This window comes from Poecilia latipinna, unplaced genomic scaffold (genome assembly GCF_001443285.1).
Source record: "Poecilia latipinna isolate Pla-1442-1.1 unplaced genomic scaffold, P_latipinna-1.0 Scaffold1176, whole genome shotgun sequence".
Classification (NCBI taxonomy): Eukaryota; Metazoa; Chordata; class Actinopteri; order Cyprinodontiformes; family Poeciliidae; genus Poecilia; species Poecilia latipinna.
Genome location: NW_015113792.1, coordinates 1 through 19,421, shown reverse-complemented (window position 1 = coordinate 19,421; position 19,421 = coordinate 1). Strand labels below are relative to the sequence as shown.

Sequence of the window (19,421 nt, the reverse complement as noted above, 5' to 3'; positions counted from 1 at the left end):
CGCTGTAGTACCTAACTTTGTCCTGTGGGGGCGCTGCAGTACCTAATTTGTCCTGTGGGGGCGCTGTAGTACCTAACTTAGTCCTGTGGGGGCGCTGCAGTACCTAATTTGTCCAGTGGGGGCGCTGTAGTACCTCATCAGTCCTGGTGTAGTACTGCACGGCCATGTGGGTCTGGGTGTAGTACCTGTGTAGTATCCAGGGGGCAGCACCTCGTCCTGTTTGTAGCTATGTTCTCCCAGCAGTTGGCGAAGAGCTTCAGCCACCAGACCTTTATAGCTGGAAAACCCGACAGAACCAGTCAGACCGAAAAGAACCAGCAATTTCTTCTGGTTCTAACTGCTGACACATCTCTTTTAGATTCAAAAGGTTCTGTTAGTACCAGCTAAGGAACACTCAGAACCTCCGATGTTCGTTCAACTCTATCGGATCAACCCAATCTGGGCCCAAAAGCAGAACCAGCCTGTTCCTGGTTGTGGAGGAAATTTATGACTCGCATTTAAAGCCCTTGCCCTCTTTGATCCAGCCATGCGCCCCAAAAGCTCAGCTATGATTGGGCCACCTTGCATGCTGAGACCAAGGTCTTGGTTGTGGACCCCCTGAAAAGGCCTGATCCAGGTGTACGCAGGTCTCACCTGTACTTCCGGTTGACCTCGTCCGCTGTGAGGGCATGGTCAAACATCAGCACCTTGTGTGCGTCCTGCAGGCGAGGGCCGACGTAGTCACGGTACTCCAACTCTACCGCCGCGTCCAGAAGAGACAGGTACCTTCTGACAATCAGCGCATATGGACTATCTGAGGGCAGAGGATACTGGTTATACTGGGGGAGCATCACACCACCATTCTACCACAGGGTTCAACCAGTTCAGACCATCTACACTGGTTCCATTAAGGTTTAACAGACTGTTTTACTGGCTGTCTCTCTGGTACCATGTAAGCCGCGGTATCAAGGGTCTCACTATTTGCTCACTTGTGACATTGCTGATGAAGGCAGAGGAAAAGACTCGGTGCAGCACAGTTCCAGGGAAGTGGCCAAGCTGGAACAGGGACATGAGGATGTTGACGGTGGCGAGCGGCGAGCATAGCGCCTTGAGCTCCACCGCCTCTTCCAGCCGGGAGAAGAACTGCTGCTCGGCGGACGGACGGTAACTCATCCTGCTGAATGGGAACACTAGCTTCTGGATTACCTGATGAGATAGACGTTGGTCAGAGCGCGCCCGCATTTCCCAACCCAACAGTGAGGCAGAGGCATCCTCACCTTACTATCCAGGTACTCGGCCTTCCTGATCAGAAAGTCGGCAATGGTGTCGAGAAGCCGGGTCTCCCTGAGCCGATGGCGGGCGATGTACTTGGCGATTAGGGCCATGGTGTATGGCGTGATGCTGTCCACCTTCTTGGGTAGCTCCTCTGCAGGAGACAGTCACAGCAAGGTTAGATCAGGACAGGTGGACACAGGGACACCTGTGTCCACCTGCTCAGGGAACCGACCTGCCAGGCTGTTGATGAACTTCTCCTGTCGGTTCTGGTAGAACAGGTGAGAGCTGAAGATCAGCTCCAGACTCTTGTTACTGGCCTCTCGAGCACAGGCTGCCAGCATCTCGTCCAATAGCGCCATCTCCTGGTCACGGACGCCACTGACGCTGGCCAGAGTGTGCTTGACAAGTCGCAGGATCTTCCTGAGGACACGAATCAGCCGTTAGAGTCTTCAGAGGTCCACTGACCGGGTATCAGCCGCAGACCTGACTCACCTGTTGGTGACTAGCTGCTCTGGATTCGGAGGCGTGTTGATAGCAGCGGCAACCCCTGTAGCTGGCTCTGCCATCTGCAGCGAGCGCCATTTGAGTCGGTAGTAAGAGAGCAGCAGGAACAGCGTTTGCGGGTGGCGCTCTCGCTCCAGGTTCTTCTCCAGGCCGGCGAGGCAGGCCTCGGTCAGCGGGTGCTGGCTGCCCGGGTGCAGCCGCATGCTGGAGCTGAACACCATCGACACGTCCTTCTGGTTGAACTGGCTCAGTCTGGACTGGGATTCCGCCTCCAGGACCACCACCACCTTGGAGTCACTAGGCAGTCCTGGAGGTACAAAGGTTCAGTGAGGTCAGAGTCAGGGGGCAGATCCTGTGAGCTGTGTGAAGGCCTTACCGAGCGAGGCGACAGCATACAGGCAGTTGACGATGCTGAAGTTGTCGAACTTGGCGCAGTCGTTGACAATGGCATTGCAGAGGGTCTGGAAATCCGGCTGGTCCAGGATCTGCCGCCTGTCTGCCTCTGACGCTTCCCCATCCGCGCCATCCCCAGCAACTCGCGGCGATGGCGTAGCCTGCAGCAGCTGGCCGATCTTCTGCAGGGCGACGGGATAGTGGTTGTGAGAGATCTTGGCGGGGTTCTGTGTGACCCAGCGCAGAACCTCGTCGGGTTGCCGTGAGCGTTCGATCAGACGCTTCATGGTGAAAAACGTGTCATAGCTCATCTTCTCATGGATGAAGTTCCATGTCTTCTTCTTGCCGCCACCACCAGCCATTGCTCCTCCCCCGTAGGAGTGGACCGGCACATGGTGCTGGTAATGTGGAGGCAGAGGGGGTGGAGCCAGATGGTGGGGGTGGTAGTGATGGTGGAAGTGAGGTCCTCGGTGGGCGTCTGGACGGCCCTGGTAGAGAGGGTAAGTTGGGGGAGGCGGTGGGTGAAGATGGTGGGGGAGGTGGGGTTGAGGACCCTCCAGCACCGCCAGCCCTGCCCTCCTGCCTTGCTTAAGCCCCCCTCCGCCTCCCCCTCCTCCCCCCGCAGTGCTGTAGAGGCGGGTGGCGTACATGGCGACGGACTGAGCGGCGTGTCGAGGAGGGAGGAGGTGAGCTCGACTCAGGAAGCGCCACCCAGTGGACCAACACAGCATAGTCCAGCAGCCAGACCACCTGGAGGCTCCGGCTCAGCTCTCCTGCAACATCCCATAATATTCACACTGTTACACACAACCCAGCAGGTTCTGCTCCCATTCACTGTCCCAGAGGACCAGAACCGGACTAATTGGGCCCTATGCTGGCCCAATTAGTTCCTGTAATTAGAACCTCGTTGGAAGTCAACGAGCCCAACAGGAGGTGCCATAGGAGGCCCCTGGACCTCAGCTTTGTTAACTGGACTTGGGCTGGTTCTAGTCGGTTCTGATGCTGGTTAACAGGACATCTTGGTAACATGGCAACTAATTTCCTCATACATGATCTAAGAAAGTCTCGGAGGTGTAAATGTATAGCAGAAAAGCAGCAGGTCGCTCCAGGTCCAGGTGAGGGGACATACCTTTGACCTCTGAGGGCTGCAGCTGCTGAGGCCCCCACACCACAGGGGCCCCAAGACCACCAAGCGAGCATGATAGAAAAAACAACATTGAATAAAGTAAACTAATTGCTATTATACATGTAAAATCAATTTCCATATTGTTTTTATAATTGTTACACTAATGGTTAATCTCTTCCTGTTGATGGTTGTCACCTTGCAATCTTGATTACTGTAAATTTATTGTTTTTTAGCTGATGTTACTTTCACACAGATAATATAATATGGCACACTTTAGTACCTCTGCATTTTAAAATCCAAATCAATTTTTTAGTTTGTTACTCTTGTACAGTTAAAATCAGAAGCAATAATAAAGATGCTAATGATTGTAGGTTTGTTATGCAAATTGACTAGCTTAGGAATGAGGAATTATCTGGTGTTGACATACTGGTATTCGGGGCCCAGATAAAAATCTGATTGGGGACCAAAAAAGGCTTGGACCGGATTATAAAGGAGGTCAGATGCTTGTTGGATCAGAACCCGCAGAGATTCACAGGCTATTGCTCTAGTGCTGGTGATTTTAATGTTTAGCAACGGTTTTTAGTTTAACATGACTGGGTTTGGGTGACAAACGGATCAGTTCTGGTACCAAACAAACAGCTGAGAATATGTATTACAATAAGACCTGGTCAGAGGAAGCTGAACCTTGACCTGTCAACCTGAACTTCATTATGACATCATTCAGGTCCAATAAGTCCACTTGACAGCTCACCTGACCTCTGAGCTAGAAGAAGGCGACTAGACCGAGTCCCAACTGCTGTCAGCTGCACTTCCAACATGTCTGCCCCTTCGCTCCTTCAGTAACTCCAACCTTCTGCTGGACATATTTTAACTGATAATCCTCCAGATCATATGAGGAGAACTATCAACCACTTTAAAGGCAACTGGTCCAAACAGTGTTTATCTCCTCAGAACTAAACACCCCAGCTAATTATAAGCTAATTCTATTTATATGCTAACCGAGAGCTAACGGGCTGTACTGCCGCAGACAGCAGCTTCCTTTGGGTTCAAGTATCTCCAGATGCCCCGTTTACATCACATTTAACAGTAACAAATGACCACAATATCATATATGACCGAGTCTCATTAGAGACAAACTCTGCAGCTAGTAGCGGCTGTACGTTGCAAACCCAGACTACATGCTAATCTAATCAGGCTACATGCTAAGCTAAGCTTCCTCTAGGCTCCAGTAGCTTTGGCTGGTAGCTCCGGCAGGTACGGTTGTCCTTCCCCCTCTCTGTCACAGGATCAACGGGCTGCTCTCCGAGATTTTAACCCGGGTCAGAAGCTGACAGTGGCGGATTCGTTACCTCATAGCTCAGTACCGCCGGTCCCTCCACTATGTGAACAACAAGAAGCCGCTGACGGTCCAAGTTCAGCGGGAAAACAGTGATCAGTCAGCCCGTTCATTCCTCTACACAGTCCGCAAACTCCATCACGGTGTCCCCGGCCCGCACCGACAAAAGGGGCCACAGCGCCACCCTGCGGCGGGAAACCAGGGGGATTTACTTTTGGTTCGCGATTAAATTAAGCTTGTCTTAGGGGACAAGTATTGTTATCTAATATCACGGCTCATTTATTCTGCGCTCTCCTTGCATTTAGACAACCAAACTATAAAATCTGTTGACCAATGTTATTCAATTTTTTTATGGAAAAATCGTATATATTATAAGAAAATCAGTGGGAAATTCTTATGAAAAAGGAGGTTAGATTTCCTAGATTCCACAACTCTAAATAATACATTCAAAGTAAACTGGTTAAAGTAGAATCTAAAAAGTTCATCCTCCGTTTGGAATACTTTGCCAAATTACATTTTCTCCAGTGTAGGGGGTCTTAATTTCCTCCTCCTCTGTAATTACAAAATAGAGAAAATACCAGTAAAACTTTCTGCATTTAACAAACAAGCACTTCTTTATGGGTACTTATATGTAAACATCATTTTTCTCCCCATAAATTCTTCATCTGGAATAACCAATATATCCTTCAAAAAATAAATTTTTATTTTATCCTAAATGGTTCGACAATAAAAATCCTTCTGTGGGTCATCTAACAAAAATGGGTGTTTACTCAGTTATAATGAGTTCAAACTCAAGTATAACCTCGCTGTAACTCCTAAAAAGTATGATATTGTGTTTGATCCTGTAACTAATGAAATATGTGAACTCCATCCATCCATCCATTTTCTAACACCTTGTTTCTTAGTGGGGTCAGGAGGTGCTGCTGCTTCTCCATCCAACGTTCCAGGCGAGAGGCAGGGTCACCTGGTCAGGTCACCTGGTCAGGTCACCTGGTCAGGTCACCTGGTCAGGTCACCAGTCTGTCGCAGGCAACACAGAGACAGACAGGACAAACAAACATGCACACACACACACTCACTCACACCTAGGGACAATTTGGAGAGGCCACTGTGAACTCTTTAGAAATAATGTTGATGAATATAAAGCCTTGTTGAAAGTAACTGACTCCATCGTTGGTAAAGAGTGTTTTTCTTCTACTTGTAAGAATAACAGAACTATTCGTTCCCTGTTTCAACAAGATATTATTTCTGTACCTTCATCTGTTTTCTATTGGAAGAATTCTGTCCCTGATGAAGGTGGACTCATCATCAGAAACTTTTCATAGACAACAAAATGAAAGATGTCTTGTAAACTGTAATCGAATTTATCCTACTAATCAATACATGATGAAATATATGAAAACAATAAACCCCAACTGTAGCATCCAGAAACAATTAGTTTTTTATTCTGTAATTGTCGTATCAAAATTTTTTAGAAATTGTTATATTGATGCTAAATGTTCCCTGAGGTATGAGCATATTATTTTTGGTTTTCATGGTAAGAATACAAATGCAGGCAAAATACTGTCAATCAATCTAATTATTATATTTGGCAAATTTCATATTCAAAAATGTAAATTTTCATCATCTTCACCCTTTTCACCTTTTTTTATTTTTTTTACAGTTTTGGTTAAGGAATTCGAACTTTGTTTATCCACTATTTCCAAAAGTATGAACAAAAAAGCTGTAAAAGCATATGAATGTTGTAGATCTCTGACTATGTTTAATTTGTCATGTCTGTAATATCTGCTCTCTATTCTTTTTATTTTTCATACCAATGTATGAAATCTACACCCCTGGCTTACTTTTCAATAATAAAAAAACTTGAATGAAACAACAAGAGACAGTACAGTGGGCTGAAGACAGAAGTTTCCTGAGGAACCTGTTCACTGACATACAGCTGATGAACTGTGGTCTGTGACCCAGACAGGACATCCGTCTGGTGGATCTAAACTTGGACTCCGACACATTTAGACACATTTTAATCGACGTCGCCATCGATTTACCTGACGAATATGGCGGCTCCAGGGGCAGTCAGGGCGGAAGAGGGTTTTCCTCCTTCTCCACTGTTCCCTTTAGGGCCTGCAGGCGGCGCGGTGATCTTTACCAAACTCTAATCGAAGAAGAAGGCGTGGAGGAAATATGTCGGCGCCGCTGGATGATTACGGAACGTTTGTTTTGGACCCGCTCCGTGTTTAGAACCCCGTCCAGCCTCAGTGCCATGGCCCACCGGTACCTACGGCTGCCTGCGGGCTGCAGGAGCCTGGTCCGGCTGCTGCTTCGGCCCCGCGGAGCTCCAACCAGGACGGTAGGTGGGGGGCGGAACGACAGGCTCACCTTGACCCGCTCTGCTTGGGTTCGGTTCGGGAAGCCGCTCAGAGCCCGAACCGAACTCAAAAACGTGGTAATCTGAGCGGATTGGCTTACGTTTTCACCTGCTATAGAGGTGTGACGTAAGCCAGGTATCCTCTGTTTTCACTCTAAACATGTGACGTCAGAGCCTGGTTTACTGATGACGACATTGATTACGTATTCATCATAGAGTGATGTAAATTCTGAGGGTCAGATGCGCTTTGGTCCGAAACAGCACTGTCCAGAACAGTTCTGTTGGTCTAAATGAATGGGTCCGCAACCCATGAATCCAGACCTTGTGTTCATGAAGTTGTTTAAGCCAACCTGTGGACCCTCCTCCCCCTCTCAGGTGTCTCCAGCCGGTTCTGGTCGGGTGCGGAGTGGGCCCGACCCGCTGAGCGAGCTGCTGGGAGCCTCCAGGATCCTGAGCTCCAAACCGCCCAAAGGTGAGTGGGGACCCGGTTCTGGTTCTGTCCTCACCTTGGCAAACACGGGTCGGAGTTCTAAGTATGGCTCCACGGCCTCTCAGGTGAACTGAATCGTTGAGTTGAAGTGTTCCCGCAGAGAACGACGGAGGTGGTCACCATGGAAACGAACGTGCGCTCAGACTGTTCTTGTTCTCCTTACAGGATTTGAGAAATATTTCCCAGAGAGTCAGAACCGGGCCAGAACCTCTGAACCGGAAGCTAAAGGTAAAGAAGACACAGGTGAGTCTGAGCATGCGCAGCTGGAGACAGGTGAATAAGTCAGAGAACTACAGAACCGACTCTGTAGTTCTCTGTAGAGCCTCTTCCACGGCTCTGTCTGTTGAACAAGGTCTCTGATGGCGCCGTCAGACGGTGGTCCTTCAGGTCAGAACCTACAAAACGGTTCTCTTTCATCAGAAACAACCTGAGAGTTTTGGTTTAGGGGCGGGACTTACAACAGGTAAACCAATGACCCAGGTTTGGACCGGTTCTAGTCCACTTTACATGAATCAGAGCTAAAACCTCCATGATGATGGATGTGCTGACTTTATACTGACTCTCCAAACCAAGCATGCTCAAAGCCCAGCCCACTAACGGTTCTGACCCGTTTCAGAGTCCAAACCTGCCCAGAAACCGTCCGGGAAGCCCGGAGGATCCGGGTCCGGAGGAGGGAAACGAGGCAGCCGCAAGGAGGAGAACCACTGGTACAGCCGCCTGCAGAAGGTCAGTCACCTGATCAGGGCACGGCGGGTCCCAGGTGTTACCTGTCCAGGTGTCTCAGCTGCTCCTCTCTCCAGGGTGACGTCCCTTGGGACGATAAGGAGTTCCGCTTGTACTTGCTGACCGGCGTGGCGTTCTGGACTGCCATCACCTACTACTTCTTCCTGCGGGACGGAGGTCGTGAGGTCACCTGGAAGGACTTTGTCAACAACTACCTGTCCAAAGGAGCGGTGAGGAATTCACCTGTGTCCGCCCTGGTTCAGAGTCTGCAGCTCTAACTGCTGATTTCCCACCAGGTGGAGCGGCTGGAGGTGGTCAACAAGCGCTATGTCAGGGTGGCGTTCTCTCCGGGGAAGGCTCCGCTGGACGGGGTGCGTCCCATCGGCCTGCTCAAGCCTCAGGTACCTGCAGCACCACCACTGACTCCTCCCCCTGTGCTTCCACCTGCAGCAGTACGTCTGGTTCAACATTGGCAGCGTGGACACCTTCGAGAGAAACCTGGAGACGGCCCAGAGTGAGCTGGGCATCGAGAGCGAGAACCGCCTGCCGGTGGTATACTCCACCGAGAGCGACGGGTGAGCCACGACCTTGCGACCTGACCTACACCCCGACCCCAACCCTGACCCTGCGGTCCTTCCCCACAGGTCGTTCCTGCTCAGCATGCTGCCTACGGCGCTCATCATCGGCTTCCTGCTCTTCATGCTGCGGCGTGGGCCAGCGGGTGGGGGCCGGCCGGGCCGCGGCATGGGGGGTCTTTTCAGCGTTGGCGAGACCACTGCAAAGATCCTGAAGGATGAGATCGACGTCAAGTTCAAAGACGTGGCGGGGTGTGAGGAGGCCAAGCTGGAGATCATGGAGTTCGTCAACTTCCTGAAAAACCCCAAACAGTACCAGGACCTGGGTGCCAAGATACCCAAGGTGAGGCGGGATCAAGGTGAGGTTGGGTTCTTTCAGGCTGGTGGAGGATGGGGCCACAGATGGGTTGCCCCAGGATCAGCGGTTATGTTGTGTGGCAGGGGGCCATCTTGACCGGACCCCCAGGAACCGGGAAGACACTGCTGGCCAAGGCAACAGCAGGCGAGGCCAACGTTCCCTTCATCACAGTGAACGGCTCCGAGTTTCTGGAGATGTTCGTGGGAGTGGGCCCCGCCAGGGTAAGGTGCCGCCAGGGAAGTGGGTTGGAGAGCGGTTCCTCTGAGGTTCCTCTGATGTTCCACTCCATGCAGGTTCGGGATCTGTTTGTCATGGCCCGGAAGAACGCGCCCTGCATCCTCTTCATCGATGAGATCGACGCCGTGGGCCGGAAGCGCGGCCGCGGCAACTTTGGAGGCCAGAGCGAACAGGAGAACACCCTGAACCAGCTACTGGTGGAGATGGACGGTGGGTCCCGCTTCCGCAGAACCACGGGGTCCACCGGGCCGTTCCTCACTGTCCACTCTGTGCCCCAGGCTTCAACACTGCCACCAATGTGGTGGTTCTGGCCGGAACCAACCGACCCGACATCCTGGACCCGGCCCTGCTGCGGCCTGGGCGCTTCGACAGGCAGATCTACATCGGTGAGCGGGCAACTGGGCGGTTAATTATCAGCCAGGTATCAGCTAGGTGAGCTGGTGACAAAACTCTCTTTCCTTTCAGGTCCTCCTGACATCAAAGGACGGGCGTCCATTTTTAAGGTCCACCTGCATCCTCTGAAGCTCAGCACAGACCTGGACAAAGATGCTCTGGCCAAGAAGATGGCTGCCCTCACGCCTGGATTTTCAGGTAGTATGCACCCTGATGGGAGTGACCAGTCAGGTGACGGGTGTGTCTGAGCCTCAGGTCATTTGTGTGGATTGTCTGTCCCTTATTGCTGCCTGGCAGGCGCCGACATCGCCAACGTGTGCAACGAGGCGGCACTGATTGCCGCACGCCACCTATCCGATACCATCAATCAGAAGCACTTCGAGCAGGCCATCGAGAGGGTGATCGGAGGTGAGACCCGAACAGAGCCAGCGCAGTGTCAGGTTTTGGTTCCGGTTCTGTAACCTTTCTGTCTCCTGGAGGTCTGGAGAAGAAGACCCAGGTTCTGCAGCCAGAGGAGAAGAAGACGGTGGCGTACCATGAGGCTGGTCACGCTGTGGCTGGCTGGTTCCTAGAGCACGCCGACCCGCTGCTAAAGGTCCGTCAGGTTCTATATAGATCTGTTTGGATCTGTTGGCATGGCCGGGTTCTAATGCTTTGCTGCCTGTGCAGGTGTCAATCATCCCCAGGGGGCGGGGCCTGGGCTATGCCCAGTACCTCCCCAGGGAGCAGTACCTGTACACCAAGGAGCAGCTGCTGGACCGCATGTGCATGACGCTGGGGGGCCGCGTTGCAGAGGAGATTTTCTTCGGCCGGGTCACCACTGGGGCCCAGGACGACCTCAGGAAGGTCACACAGAGTGCCTATGCACAGGTGAGTTGCTCAACCTGGCAGACACTCCTAACTCCTCTTGGGTCCGGTCCGTCTGACTCGCTGCTGTCCTCCCGCAGATCGTCCAGTTCGGGATGAACCCCAAGGTGGGCCAGGTGTCCTTCGACCTGCCGCGGCAGGGCGAGATGGTTTTGGAGAAGCCGTACAGCGAGGCCACGGCCCGCCTCATCGATTCCGAGGTCCGGACCCTGATTGGCGAGGCGTACCGCCGAACCCAGCTGCTGCTGACCGACAAGAAGGCCGAGGTGGACAAGGTACCGCCATGGTCCGCCCGGGTCTGTCGCCCGTGGAATCCCAGCAAGGCAGGCTGGTTCTGGTTCCTCTGGGCTCGGTGGAGTGGGAGGCTGTGGTTCCGGTTCCTGTTCTGGTTGTGACTGTGGTTCCTGTGCTGTCCTGCAGGTGGCGCAGCGGCTCCTGCAGCGGGAGGTTCTGTCCAAAGAGGACATGGAGGAGCTTCTGGGTCGGCGGCCGTTTGCGGAGCGCTCGACATACGAGGAGCTGGTGGAAGGGACGGGCGGCGAGGACGAGGACACGGCGCTGCCGGACGGTCTGAGGGACTGGAACCAGGACCGGAACCAGGACCGGAACCAGGAGAGCCCAGAGGAGCAGGTGGCCCGCCAGATCTCTGGAGGCATGCCCTTCTAGAACCTCCATAAACTGTTCTGTTGGGTTCTGATCTGTTCCACGGGTTCTGAACATCATATCAGAACCAAACAGAACCGCTCCATGTGTATCTGTGTAGAACCCAGACTCGGTGTTTTCCTCAGAACCTCAGCAGGAGGTTCTGAGGAAAATGTTCCACCAGAACATCTGGCACCGTTCTGATGGGGAAACCATTGGTCCAGAGTTATACTGGGTCCAGCATCCGGTCCCACAGCGGGATTTTCAACTCGGGCCCTCCAGAACCACGGTTCTGCAGCCTCTAGACACTTCTCTGCTCCAACAGACCAGAACCAGACACCCGGGTTCAGAGGCCCGGTTCAGGTCTTGAACTGGAAACTTCTAGAAGTTACAGACCAAGGTTCTGTAAAGTTCTGTTAGGTTCTGTATGGTTTTTGTAAGGTTCTGCAAAGGACGTTCTCCTACTGGTGTTCCACAGCCTGCCGCAGAACCTTTGACTGGAAACTGGAAGTGAACCTCCTGTTGATTCTGTTCTGATCCGGACCGATCCGGGTCACAGCCGCAGAAGCACCAGACGTCTGGACGGTTTGGTTCTGGTAAAGTCCTGGAGTGGTTCCAGCTCATAACTAAAGTGGATCAGAACCAGTTCTGATCGGGTCTGGGTTCTAAAAGGATGAGTTCTCGGCCTGCTCTGTGTGTAAACATGTAAAATGATGTGTGATAATAAAGGTGTATATGTTGGTTCTGGTTCTGATGGCTCGGTTCCAGATCTCTGATCAAATAAATAACGGAAAAGATCAGAACACAAGCTAACAGATGAACGTTCTTGATTCCAGAACGTTCTTTGAGCTCCAGCTTCTACCTATGCTGACACGTAACACGGTGACGTCATAAGGTCCCCTGGTACCGCCGGACCAACCTCAGCTATACCTGACCAAACTGAGTCATTGGGGCTTTTATTCTGAAATTTCCTCTCAGAGGAAGTGACGTCACGGGTAGCGTTGTTGTGTTCCGGGCAGTGTACAGATGCTAGTACTTGAAGAACTGTCTGCAGGTTTTAGGTTCGGTTCGGTCGGAGATAACTTCAAAGATCCGGAGAAGCAATTCGAAGAATTGCGGAGAGGGACGGCAGCGGAGCCGGAAGAAAGCTGCATGGCTGCGGCGGTTTCTGCGGTAAGAACCGGAACTGGATGAAAGCTAAGCTAATGCTAACAGGCCTGGAGCTTCGAGAGCTGTTGTTAAACACCCTGGTTGGAGTCAGCAGGTCAGTGAACTGTTCATAGATAACCAGGTCCAAGTCAGTAGGTTAGTGACCTGTTAACCGGTGGGTTAGTTAACCAGTGTCTGCATCAGCTGCAACCTCCTCTGATCGATGATATCATCAGCAGTCGGTGTGTTTTGATTGGTTCACAGGGAGGGGCGCCTCTCATCATGGAGAACGGACAGACCGCCGCCCCCACCCCTAAGCTGGGCCTGCCTCCGCTTACCCCCAACCAGCAGGAGGCGCTGCAGAAGGTCAATCTGTTGCAACGGGTCAGAACCAACAGCAGCACCTGTGGTTTTGGTCGCTAAATGCTCTCTGGGTTCTCCCTGCAGGCTAAAAAGTACGCTATGGAGCAGAGCATCAAGAGCGTGCTGGTGAAGCAGACGCTGGTGCAGCATCAGCAGCTCACCAGCCTGCAGGTAACTCCCAGAGGCCACGCCCCCTTTACCTCCTCTGTGATAGTTAAGGGTTGTCTGTTCTCCTCCCTCAGATGGCTCCTCTGACCATGGGTTTAGGAGATGCTCTGTCGCCGCTGCAGTCGGTGAGTATGGTTCTGTTCTGTTCAGGCCCAGTTCTGTTGGCCTATTGGCAGGATCTAATCTTTCAGCAGTTCTCAGGTTTCCTTCTTCCAGCAGCTCTTGATGTTCCATGTTCTCTAAAAATCTGGTCTTTCCTGCGTAGTGGTTCATGCTAATAATAAATACTGCGACACAGTCAGACTTATGTGTGAACGGTTTCCGACCGCAAATGACGAAAGAAGTAGCCATGACAAGCATCGCTCTGTTTGCGATTGTAAAGATGGCTGCCGTCTCTGGAAGGGTTTTAAAGTTGCTGAGAGCAACACGGTCAGCAGACGAAGGAAGCTGACAGAACGCTAACAGCAGCGGCCTTTAGTGGTGCACTGGCTGTAGCCTCTGACCCGGTTCTGCTCCGGTTCTGTTTGGAGTCGGACCAGCAGTGGTGGGTTGGGTTGGGATGTGATGTGTTCACTGACTCAGACTGCTTCCATCACTTCATTATTATCATTTCAGATGTTGTTTAGATTTACTGCTAGCTTTAGCTCCACAGCTGGACGGTGAACAGGTTGGTTTTTTGGGTGAAACATGGGAAAGGTTCAGACTGCTGTGAGAAGTGGGATCTGGGTGGCAGACAGACCACCAAGGCTGGGTGAACGCAGCCTTGGTGGATGCTGACCTGCTCCCTCTGATCCTCCTGTCCACCAGGTGGCAGCGCAGCGCCAGAGAGCTCTGGCCATCATGTGCCGGGTCTACGTGGGCTCCATCTACTACGAGCTGGGCGAGGACACCATCAGGCAGGCCTTCATCCCCTTTGGACCAATCAAAAGCATCGACATGTCCTGGGACTCAGTCACGATGAAGCACAAGGTCCAAGAGGACAAGAGACAGCCGTAGAACCTCAGGGATCCCTGTCTGGTTCCCTCTCTGGTTCTCTCTCTTGTTCCCTCTGTGGTTCCCTCTGGTTCTCTCTCTGGTTCCCTGTGGTTCCCTCTGTGGTTCCCTGTGGTTCCCTCTGTGGTTCTCTCTCTGGTTCCCTGTGGTTCCCTCTGTGGTTCCCTCTGGTTCTCTCTCTCTGGTTCCCTGTGGTTCCCTCTGTGGTTCCCTCTGTGGTTCTCTCTGTGGTTCTCTCTGGTTCCCTCTGGTTCTCTCTCTGGTTCCCTCTGTGGTTCTCTCTGGTTCTCTGTGGTTCTCTCTGGTTCCCTCTCTGGTTCCCTCTGTGGTTCTCTCTGGTTCCCTCTGGTTCCCTCTCTGGTTCTCTCTGGTTCCCTCTGGTTCCCTCTGTGGTTCCCTGATCAGTTCTGTCTCTGCAGGGTTTTGCCTTCGTGGAGTACGAGGTTCCTGAAGCGGCCCAGCTGGCTCTTGAACAGATGAACTCTGTGGTTCTGGGAGGGAGGAACATCAAGGTGGGCCCGGTTCCTGTCTGTCTTCATTATATATGTTTGTTTTCTGGGTCTTTATTTCCTGTTTCATGTTGTAGATCGTTCTACAATCCAACCCAAAATAAAATCAAAGGGAAGAAAAAATGTTGCCCTCAGTGAACCATTGAAAGGGCCAGAACAGGAACCACCCAGTTAACCAGTTAACCAGTAACATTAAGGTGCCTTAGAAAAGAGAAAACCAGGCTTCCAATCCAGTAATGCCCAGGAAAACCAGGTCAGCTGCAAACGTACCAAAGCCCAAACATTTGAGCTGAGTGCAGTTCAGTTCGAGGTTCCCAGTGGAGTTTATCTGAACGCTGAGAGGCCACTGGAGGGGCTGGTTGATCATGTGACATCACCGTCTCTCTGCGTTACCGCGGCCGTCCACTTATCCCTTCGCGCTGTCTTGCAGGTCGGCCGGCCCAGCAACATCGGCCAGGCTCAGCCGATCATCGACCAGCTGGCGGAGGAAGCGCGGGCCTTCAACAGGATCTACGTGGCGTCCGTCCACCCCGACCTCTCCGACGAGGACATCAAGAGCGTCTTCGAGGCCTTCGGCAGGATCAAGTCCTGCATGCTGGCCCGCGAGCCCACCACCGGGCGACACAAAGGCTACGGCTTCATTGGTGAGGCCGGCCAGGTGTCAGGGACCGCTCTGGTCCTCTGGGGTCGGCGTCACACCGCGTCCTGTGGGACGCGATGCGGCGAGCTGCGTCTTGCTGTCTGAAACCAGCTTGTCCTCTGTGTGTCCAGAGTACGACAAGGCTCAGTCGGCCCTGGACGCAGTGGCCTCCATGAACCTGTTCGACCTGGGGGGGCAGTACCTCAGGGTGGGGAAGGCCGTGACTCCGCCCATGCCCCTCCTCACCCCCACCACTGCTGGAGGACTTCCTGCAGCCGCCGCCGTGGCTGCAGCCGCTGCCAGTGCCAAGATCACAGCTCAGGTACACCATGGAGGGACAAGGTCAGGGGCTAGTGGCAGAGCCAGGCCTTATGGAGAAAAATCAGGGTAAATATTCTGATGCTGATGAATATGACAACCTAAAACAAATAATTAATTTTTGTCAAACTCATTCCATCAAGGGAGATCTGAAGATTTGAGTTTAATGTCGAACATTTTACAATTGCTTTAGATCAATAAGAGGAATGTTTAAAATGTTCAAGCATTACAGGAGAACTGACATCTCTTGTCAAATGCATAAAATAACCATAGAAATATAAATTCTCAAAATATCTTTATGGCTTATTATGAATGTTCATTTTTTTAAAGAATATCCAATGAAAAAGAAGTACTAAAGACGAAACGATAGCGGTTGTTTATATATTGAGGCCTCGCTGTTTTCTATCCTTGGGGGCAAGGAGCAAAAGGGGCAGGTGCTCAACCCCCTCTTGCCCCCCCTCTGTACGTGCCTGTATCCATACATATCAATGCTGCTGCCTCTCTCTGTCCTTCTCTCGCTTCCCGCTACTTAGCAGTAGATGTCAGGTTACATTGTGGTGCATTCAATGTTGTTGGAAAACAGATATTTGTGTGCTTAATGTCCATTTTGCCCTATTTATTGAATTCATTGTCGCCAGCTGGGGTGGTAACAGGGGTGGCAACTGTCCAAATGAGAGCCTTAACCACCCCAGTAGATCCTCCCCAGATTCAGAGAGATTCTAGATTCATCCTGTGCAGTGAATCTGTCTCCTTGTTTTCCCACTTCTTTCTCACATCGTGGCTTTAGGAAACCTTCAAAATAAAAACGGCAGATTTGGGAGCCATCTTACTTTTGACAGAGTGAAAGAATTACATATTAACAACAGTCATTGCCACCTGTGTAAACTGATAATATATTTATTATAATGTTTTATTTCTAACGTTGGCTCTTGTGATATTCTAAGTCCATGTTAAAACTTTTAACTAAATCTGGGTGAGCCTTCCTAGCGGGGCTGAACCCGGTATTACCCTGAGCGCTATAGCTAATATTAGCTGTCATGGCCAGTGGGCGTGGCCAGTGGGCGTGGCCAGTGGGCGTGGCCAGTGGTGTTCCTACTGCCTCAGTGTTTCTCTGGTTCGTCAGGATCCGGTTGGAGCTTCGCTGCTTGGACCTTTGGCCGGCCCGGCGCTCCTCTCCCAGCAGCTGGGACTCCCGCAGGCCGTCATGGCCGCCCAGGCACCGGGAGTCATCACAGGTGAGCGGGCCCCGCCAGTCCTCTCAGTCCTCCCTTCATCCTGTGCCGCTAACCGCCGGCTGCCGTTCCAGGCGTGACCCCGGCTCGCCCCGGCCTGCCTCATGTGGGGCTTGTGAACCCGGTTTTGGCTACGCCTCCGTCGGGCTCCGAGCCCAGGAGGAAGGAGGCGGAGTCTCAGCTGGAGGCACAGCAGGAGGCGGCGTCGGAGCCGCTCAGCGAGCAGGAGCACATGAGCATCAGCGGCAGCAGCGCTCGCCACATGGTGATGAGGAAGCTGCTCCGCAAGCAGGAGGTGAGCCCGACCCGATTGGAACGAGGCCTCGGCCCCGACCTCTGACCTCTGCCCTCTGCCCCCAGTCCACCGTCATGGTGCTGAGGAACATGGTGGGCCCCGAGGACATCGACGACGACCTGGAGGGTGAGGTGACAGAGGAGTGCGGGAAGTTCGGCCAGGTGCGGCGGGTCATCATCTACCAGGAGCGGCAGGGCGAGGAGGACGACGCCGACGTCATCGTCAAGATCTTCGTGGAGTTCTCGGAGGCGGCGCACCGGAACCGCGCCATCCAGGCGCTCAACAACCGCTGGTTCGGGGGCCGCAAGGTGGCCGCCGAGGTCTATGACCAGGACCGCTTCGACACCAGCGACCTGTCGGCGTAGAACCTGCCCATCTCCATGGAAACGCTTCTTCTCCTGCAGGTTGCGTCGGGCCAAGCCGAGCCGAGACGGGCTTCCTCTCGGAACCAAACGTTCTGTCGATCCGGTTCTGGACCAGAACTGGCTCCATCCGGGTCGGGGAACGGAGAGCGAGTGGTTCTGGTTCGAACAGAACTGCTGCGGCTGGGTTCGGACCGGAACCGGCCTCGGTTCTCCTGGACGGGCGATCCTGAACGTCCCGATATGAATTCTCAGAACCGAACAGAACCGGGCCGGGTCCAAATGAATAAATGTTTTCCAGCTGTTTAAATGTTGTGAAGCTGCTCTCTGATTGGCTGATTGGACCGGATCCACCGGACCCGGTCTGATCAGAACCATCCACCGACCTGGGTCGACCCGGTCCAAACGCTCCTGACGGGAAACCTCTGGTCCCAGTGCATCGTCATAATGACCCGGGTTCTGTCCGGATCCACTAACCGACCAAATCGGTTCTGGAGCGGCTGGTTCTGGTTCTTCTGTTGTCTTTGTTTTCTGTTTTAGAAAGCTGGAATAAAATCATTCCGGAACCGGACCTGGGCCGGATCAGGTTCTGCAGGACCAGGTGAACATTGGGGCTTCCACAAAGTTCTGATCAGCCTCCAGAACCGAATCCAGCTGCTCGCCTTTACTGGTTCTGGAAAGGTTCTGTTCGCCATCAGCAGATGGAGAGGTCAGAGTTCATTTGGGTCAGAACCAAAGATCTCACACCAACTGCAGAACATGTTCTGGTCTGGTCCGTTCTCCCTAGAATCAGAACTGAGCTCAGCGTCATGACAGGTCCAAACCCAGATCCGGTTCTGATCTAGTTCTGTGTTTATGACAAAACAAGTTCTGCTGCTGGTCCATGAAGTTCTAGATGGCCTCAGTGTTTCTGGACTAGTCGGAAACAATCGGGCCCTCAGAGACCTGCTGACCTGGCATTTCCAGAACCAGGAGAGGATCAGAACCTGACTGAGAACAGGACTGTTAGAAGCCTTGGGTCAGAACCGAGCCCATCTGGTTCTGATCTGCGTTAATATCTGGATTGCAATGGGTTCTTTGGAGAAGCTCGACTCAGAAGAACCAGGTCATTCGGTTCTGCTCTGCCTTCCTGCGGTTTTGCCCAGACTAGAACCGATCCGGACCAGGAGAAAGATGGACCGCAGCACCAGGCTGCAGTTTCGCCTTCCGGCCAGCAGGGGTCGCCCTCGGCTGGGAGGAAGTTTTCACACTAACACGGTTCAATGCTTCAGGAAGCCGAACACCAGAACCAGACCCAACACCAGAACATGAATATTTGTTCTGAGCTGCAAGTTCGGGACAAAGTCCAAATAAACCGAACCTCCAGAGCTGAGCAGAACATTTCAGTGGTAGAAACGGACCAGACTGGCTCTGAGCTTTTATTTTGAAGTCTTGCCCCGCTACGCCGGAAGTGTGGGTACGGCGGCTCGCAGGACTCGGTCCGCCTCCAGGTCATCATGGGAGATTCCGTGTGCGAAGAACTCGAGGACCTGGTCCACTTCTCCGTCCCAGACCTGCCTGCGAGAGGCTACGTCGTGATGGAGGAGATCCGACGTCAAGGCAAGCTGTGTGACGTCACCCTCAAGGTAAGAAGCGTGATGCGCGAGGCTGCAGTTACCTCCCGAGCTGCTGGAATGCTAACTGGGTGCTAACTGGCTAACAGGACAGACCATTGAGAAACAGCTGATGGGTCATGTATTGATTATAGGTGACAGATCACGTGATTACACCTGTCAGTAGACAGGAAGTGGATTACCTGACCTATTGCTTAGCAACTAAAAAGTTTTCATCGATCAGATGACAGCTGTTAAATGAAGCTGGAGGTCCGTTGGTTCTGGTTCTGACCCGGCTCGTGTCTGCAGGTCGGGGAGCATAAGTTCAGCGCTCACCGCATCGTCCTGGCCGCCTCCATCCCGTATTTCCACGCCATGTTCACCAACGACATGGTGGAGCGCAAGCAGGACGAAATCCTGATGCAGGGCATGGACCCCAGGTACACATTCAGCCCGTTCCCAGTCCCTCCCAATCTGTTCCCAGTCCGTTCCCAGTCCCTCCCAATCTGTTCCCAGTCCGTTCCCAGTCCCTCCCAA

The 19,421-nt window shown here is 52.7% G+C and overlaps 3 protein-coding genes across 4 annotated transcripts in view; 2 read left to right on the top strand and 1 right to left on the bottom strand.

The window, feature by feature from the left end:
* The window catches only part of fastk (Fas-activated serine/threonine kinase), a 9,814-nt gene extending 5,019 nt beyond the window's left edge, over window positions 1-4,795 (bottom strand). Inside the window, exons 1-8 of the mRNA XM_015053339.1 lie at window positions 4,627-4,795; window positions 2,135-2,924; window positions 1,747-2,065; window positions 1,487-1,674; window positions 1,257-1,405; window positions 969-1,185; window positions 634-793; window positions 186-277 (exon numbers count right to left, since the gene is read on the bottom strand). Of these exons, the coding sequence (XP_014908825.1) occupies window positions 186-277; window positions 634-793; window positions 969-1,185; window positions 1,257-1,405; window positions 1,487-1,674; window positions 1,747-2,065; window positions 2,135-2,882 (1,873 nt within the window). The 5' untranslated portion in view covers window positions 2,883-2,924; window positions 4,627-4,795. The remainder of the gene's footprint in view (window positions 1-185; window positions 278-633; window positions 794-968; window positions 1,186-1,256; window positions 1,406-1,486; window positions 1,675-1,746; window positions 2,066-2,134; window positions 2,925-4,626) is intronic.
* A 1,930-nt stretch (window positions 4,796-6,725) lies between these two features.
* afg3l2 (AFG3-like AAA ATPase 2) lies at window positions 6,726-12,004 on the top strand. The gene is made up of 17 exons (XM_015053340.1): window positions 6,726-6,960; window positions 7,354-7,450; window positions 7,634-7,711; window positions 8,085-8,194; window positions 8,269-8,421; window positions 8,488-8,562; window positions 8,642-8,766; window positions 8,836-9,109; window positions 9,208-9,345; window positions 9,418-9,571; window positions 9,640-9,747; window positions 9,827-9,952; window positions 10,052-10,162; window positions 10,234-10,349; window positions 10,424-10,624; window positions 10,702-10,896; window positions 11,042-12,004. The coding sequence occupies exons 1-17, from the start codon at window positions 6,811-6,813 to the stop codon at window positions 11,285-11,287; spliced, it is 2,457 nt and encodes an 818-aa protein (XP_014908826.1). The 5' UTR covers window positions 6,726-6,810; the 3' UTR covers window positions 11,288-12,004.
* Window positions 12,005-12,107: 103 nt separating this feature from the next.
* LOC106960306 (poly(U)-binding-splicing factor PUF60-like) lies at window positions 12,108-17,602 on the top strand. 2 transcript variants are annotated; one of them, XM_015053344.1, is made up of 11 exons: window positions 12,108-12,436; window positions 12,677-12,778; window positions 12,860-12,946; window positions 13,018-13,068; window positions 13,751-13,912; window positions 14,356-14,448; window positions 14,876-15,089; window positions 15,217-15,407; window positions 16,527-16,638; window positions 16,710-16,930; window positions 16,996-17,602. In XM_015053344.1, exons 1-11 carry the CDS (start codon window positions 12,290-12,292, stop codon window positions 17,293-17,295), a joined length of 1,680 nt encoding a protein of 559 aa, XP_014908830.1. In that variant the 5' UTR covers window positions 12,108-12,289; the 3' UTR covers window positions 17,296-17,602. The 2 variants fall into 2 exon arrangements, with proteins under 2 accessions (XP_014908830.1, XP_014908831.1); XM_015053345.1 differs by having other exon boundaries at window positions 12,434-12,527.
* The last annotated feature ends 1,819 nt before the right edge of the window (window positions 17,603-19,421 follow it).

What these genes read in the sequence shown, in the direction of transcription:
- afg3l2 (XM_015053340.1), top strand. Translation starts at nt 6,811, where the DNA reads ATGATTACGGAACGTTTGTTTTGGACCCGCTCCGTGTTTAGAACCCCG. An exon ending in TGGGAGTGGGCCCCGCCAGG is followed by an intron (nt 9,346 to 9,417) that starts GTAAGGTGCCGC and finishes CACTCCATGCAG; the next exon opens with GTTCGGGATCTGTTTGTCAT. An exon ending in CATCGAGAGGGTGATCGGAG is followed by an intron (nt 10,163 to 10,233) that starts GTGAGACCCGAA and finishes TGTCTCCTGGAG; the next exon opens with GTCTGGAGAAGAAGACCCAG.
- LOC106960306 (XM_015053344.1), top strand. Translation starts at nt 12,290, where the DNA reads ATGCTAGTACTTGAAGAACTGTCTGCAGGTTTTAGGTTCGGTTCGGTC. An exon ending in TGGCTGCGGCGGTTTCTGCG is followed by an intron (nt 12,437 to 12,676) that starts GTAAGAACCGGA and finishes ATTGGTTCACAG; the next exon opens with GGAGGGGCGCCTCTCATCAT. An exon ending in TGGGAGGGAGGAACATCAAG is followed by an intron (nt 14,449 to 14,875) that starts GTGGGCCCGGTT and finishes GCTGTCTTGCAG; the next exon opens with GTCGGCCGGCCCAGCAACAT.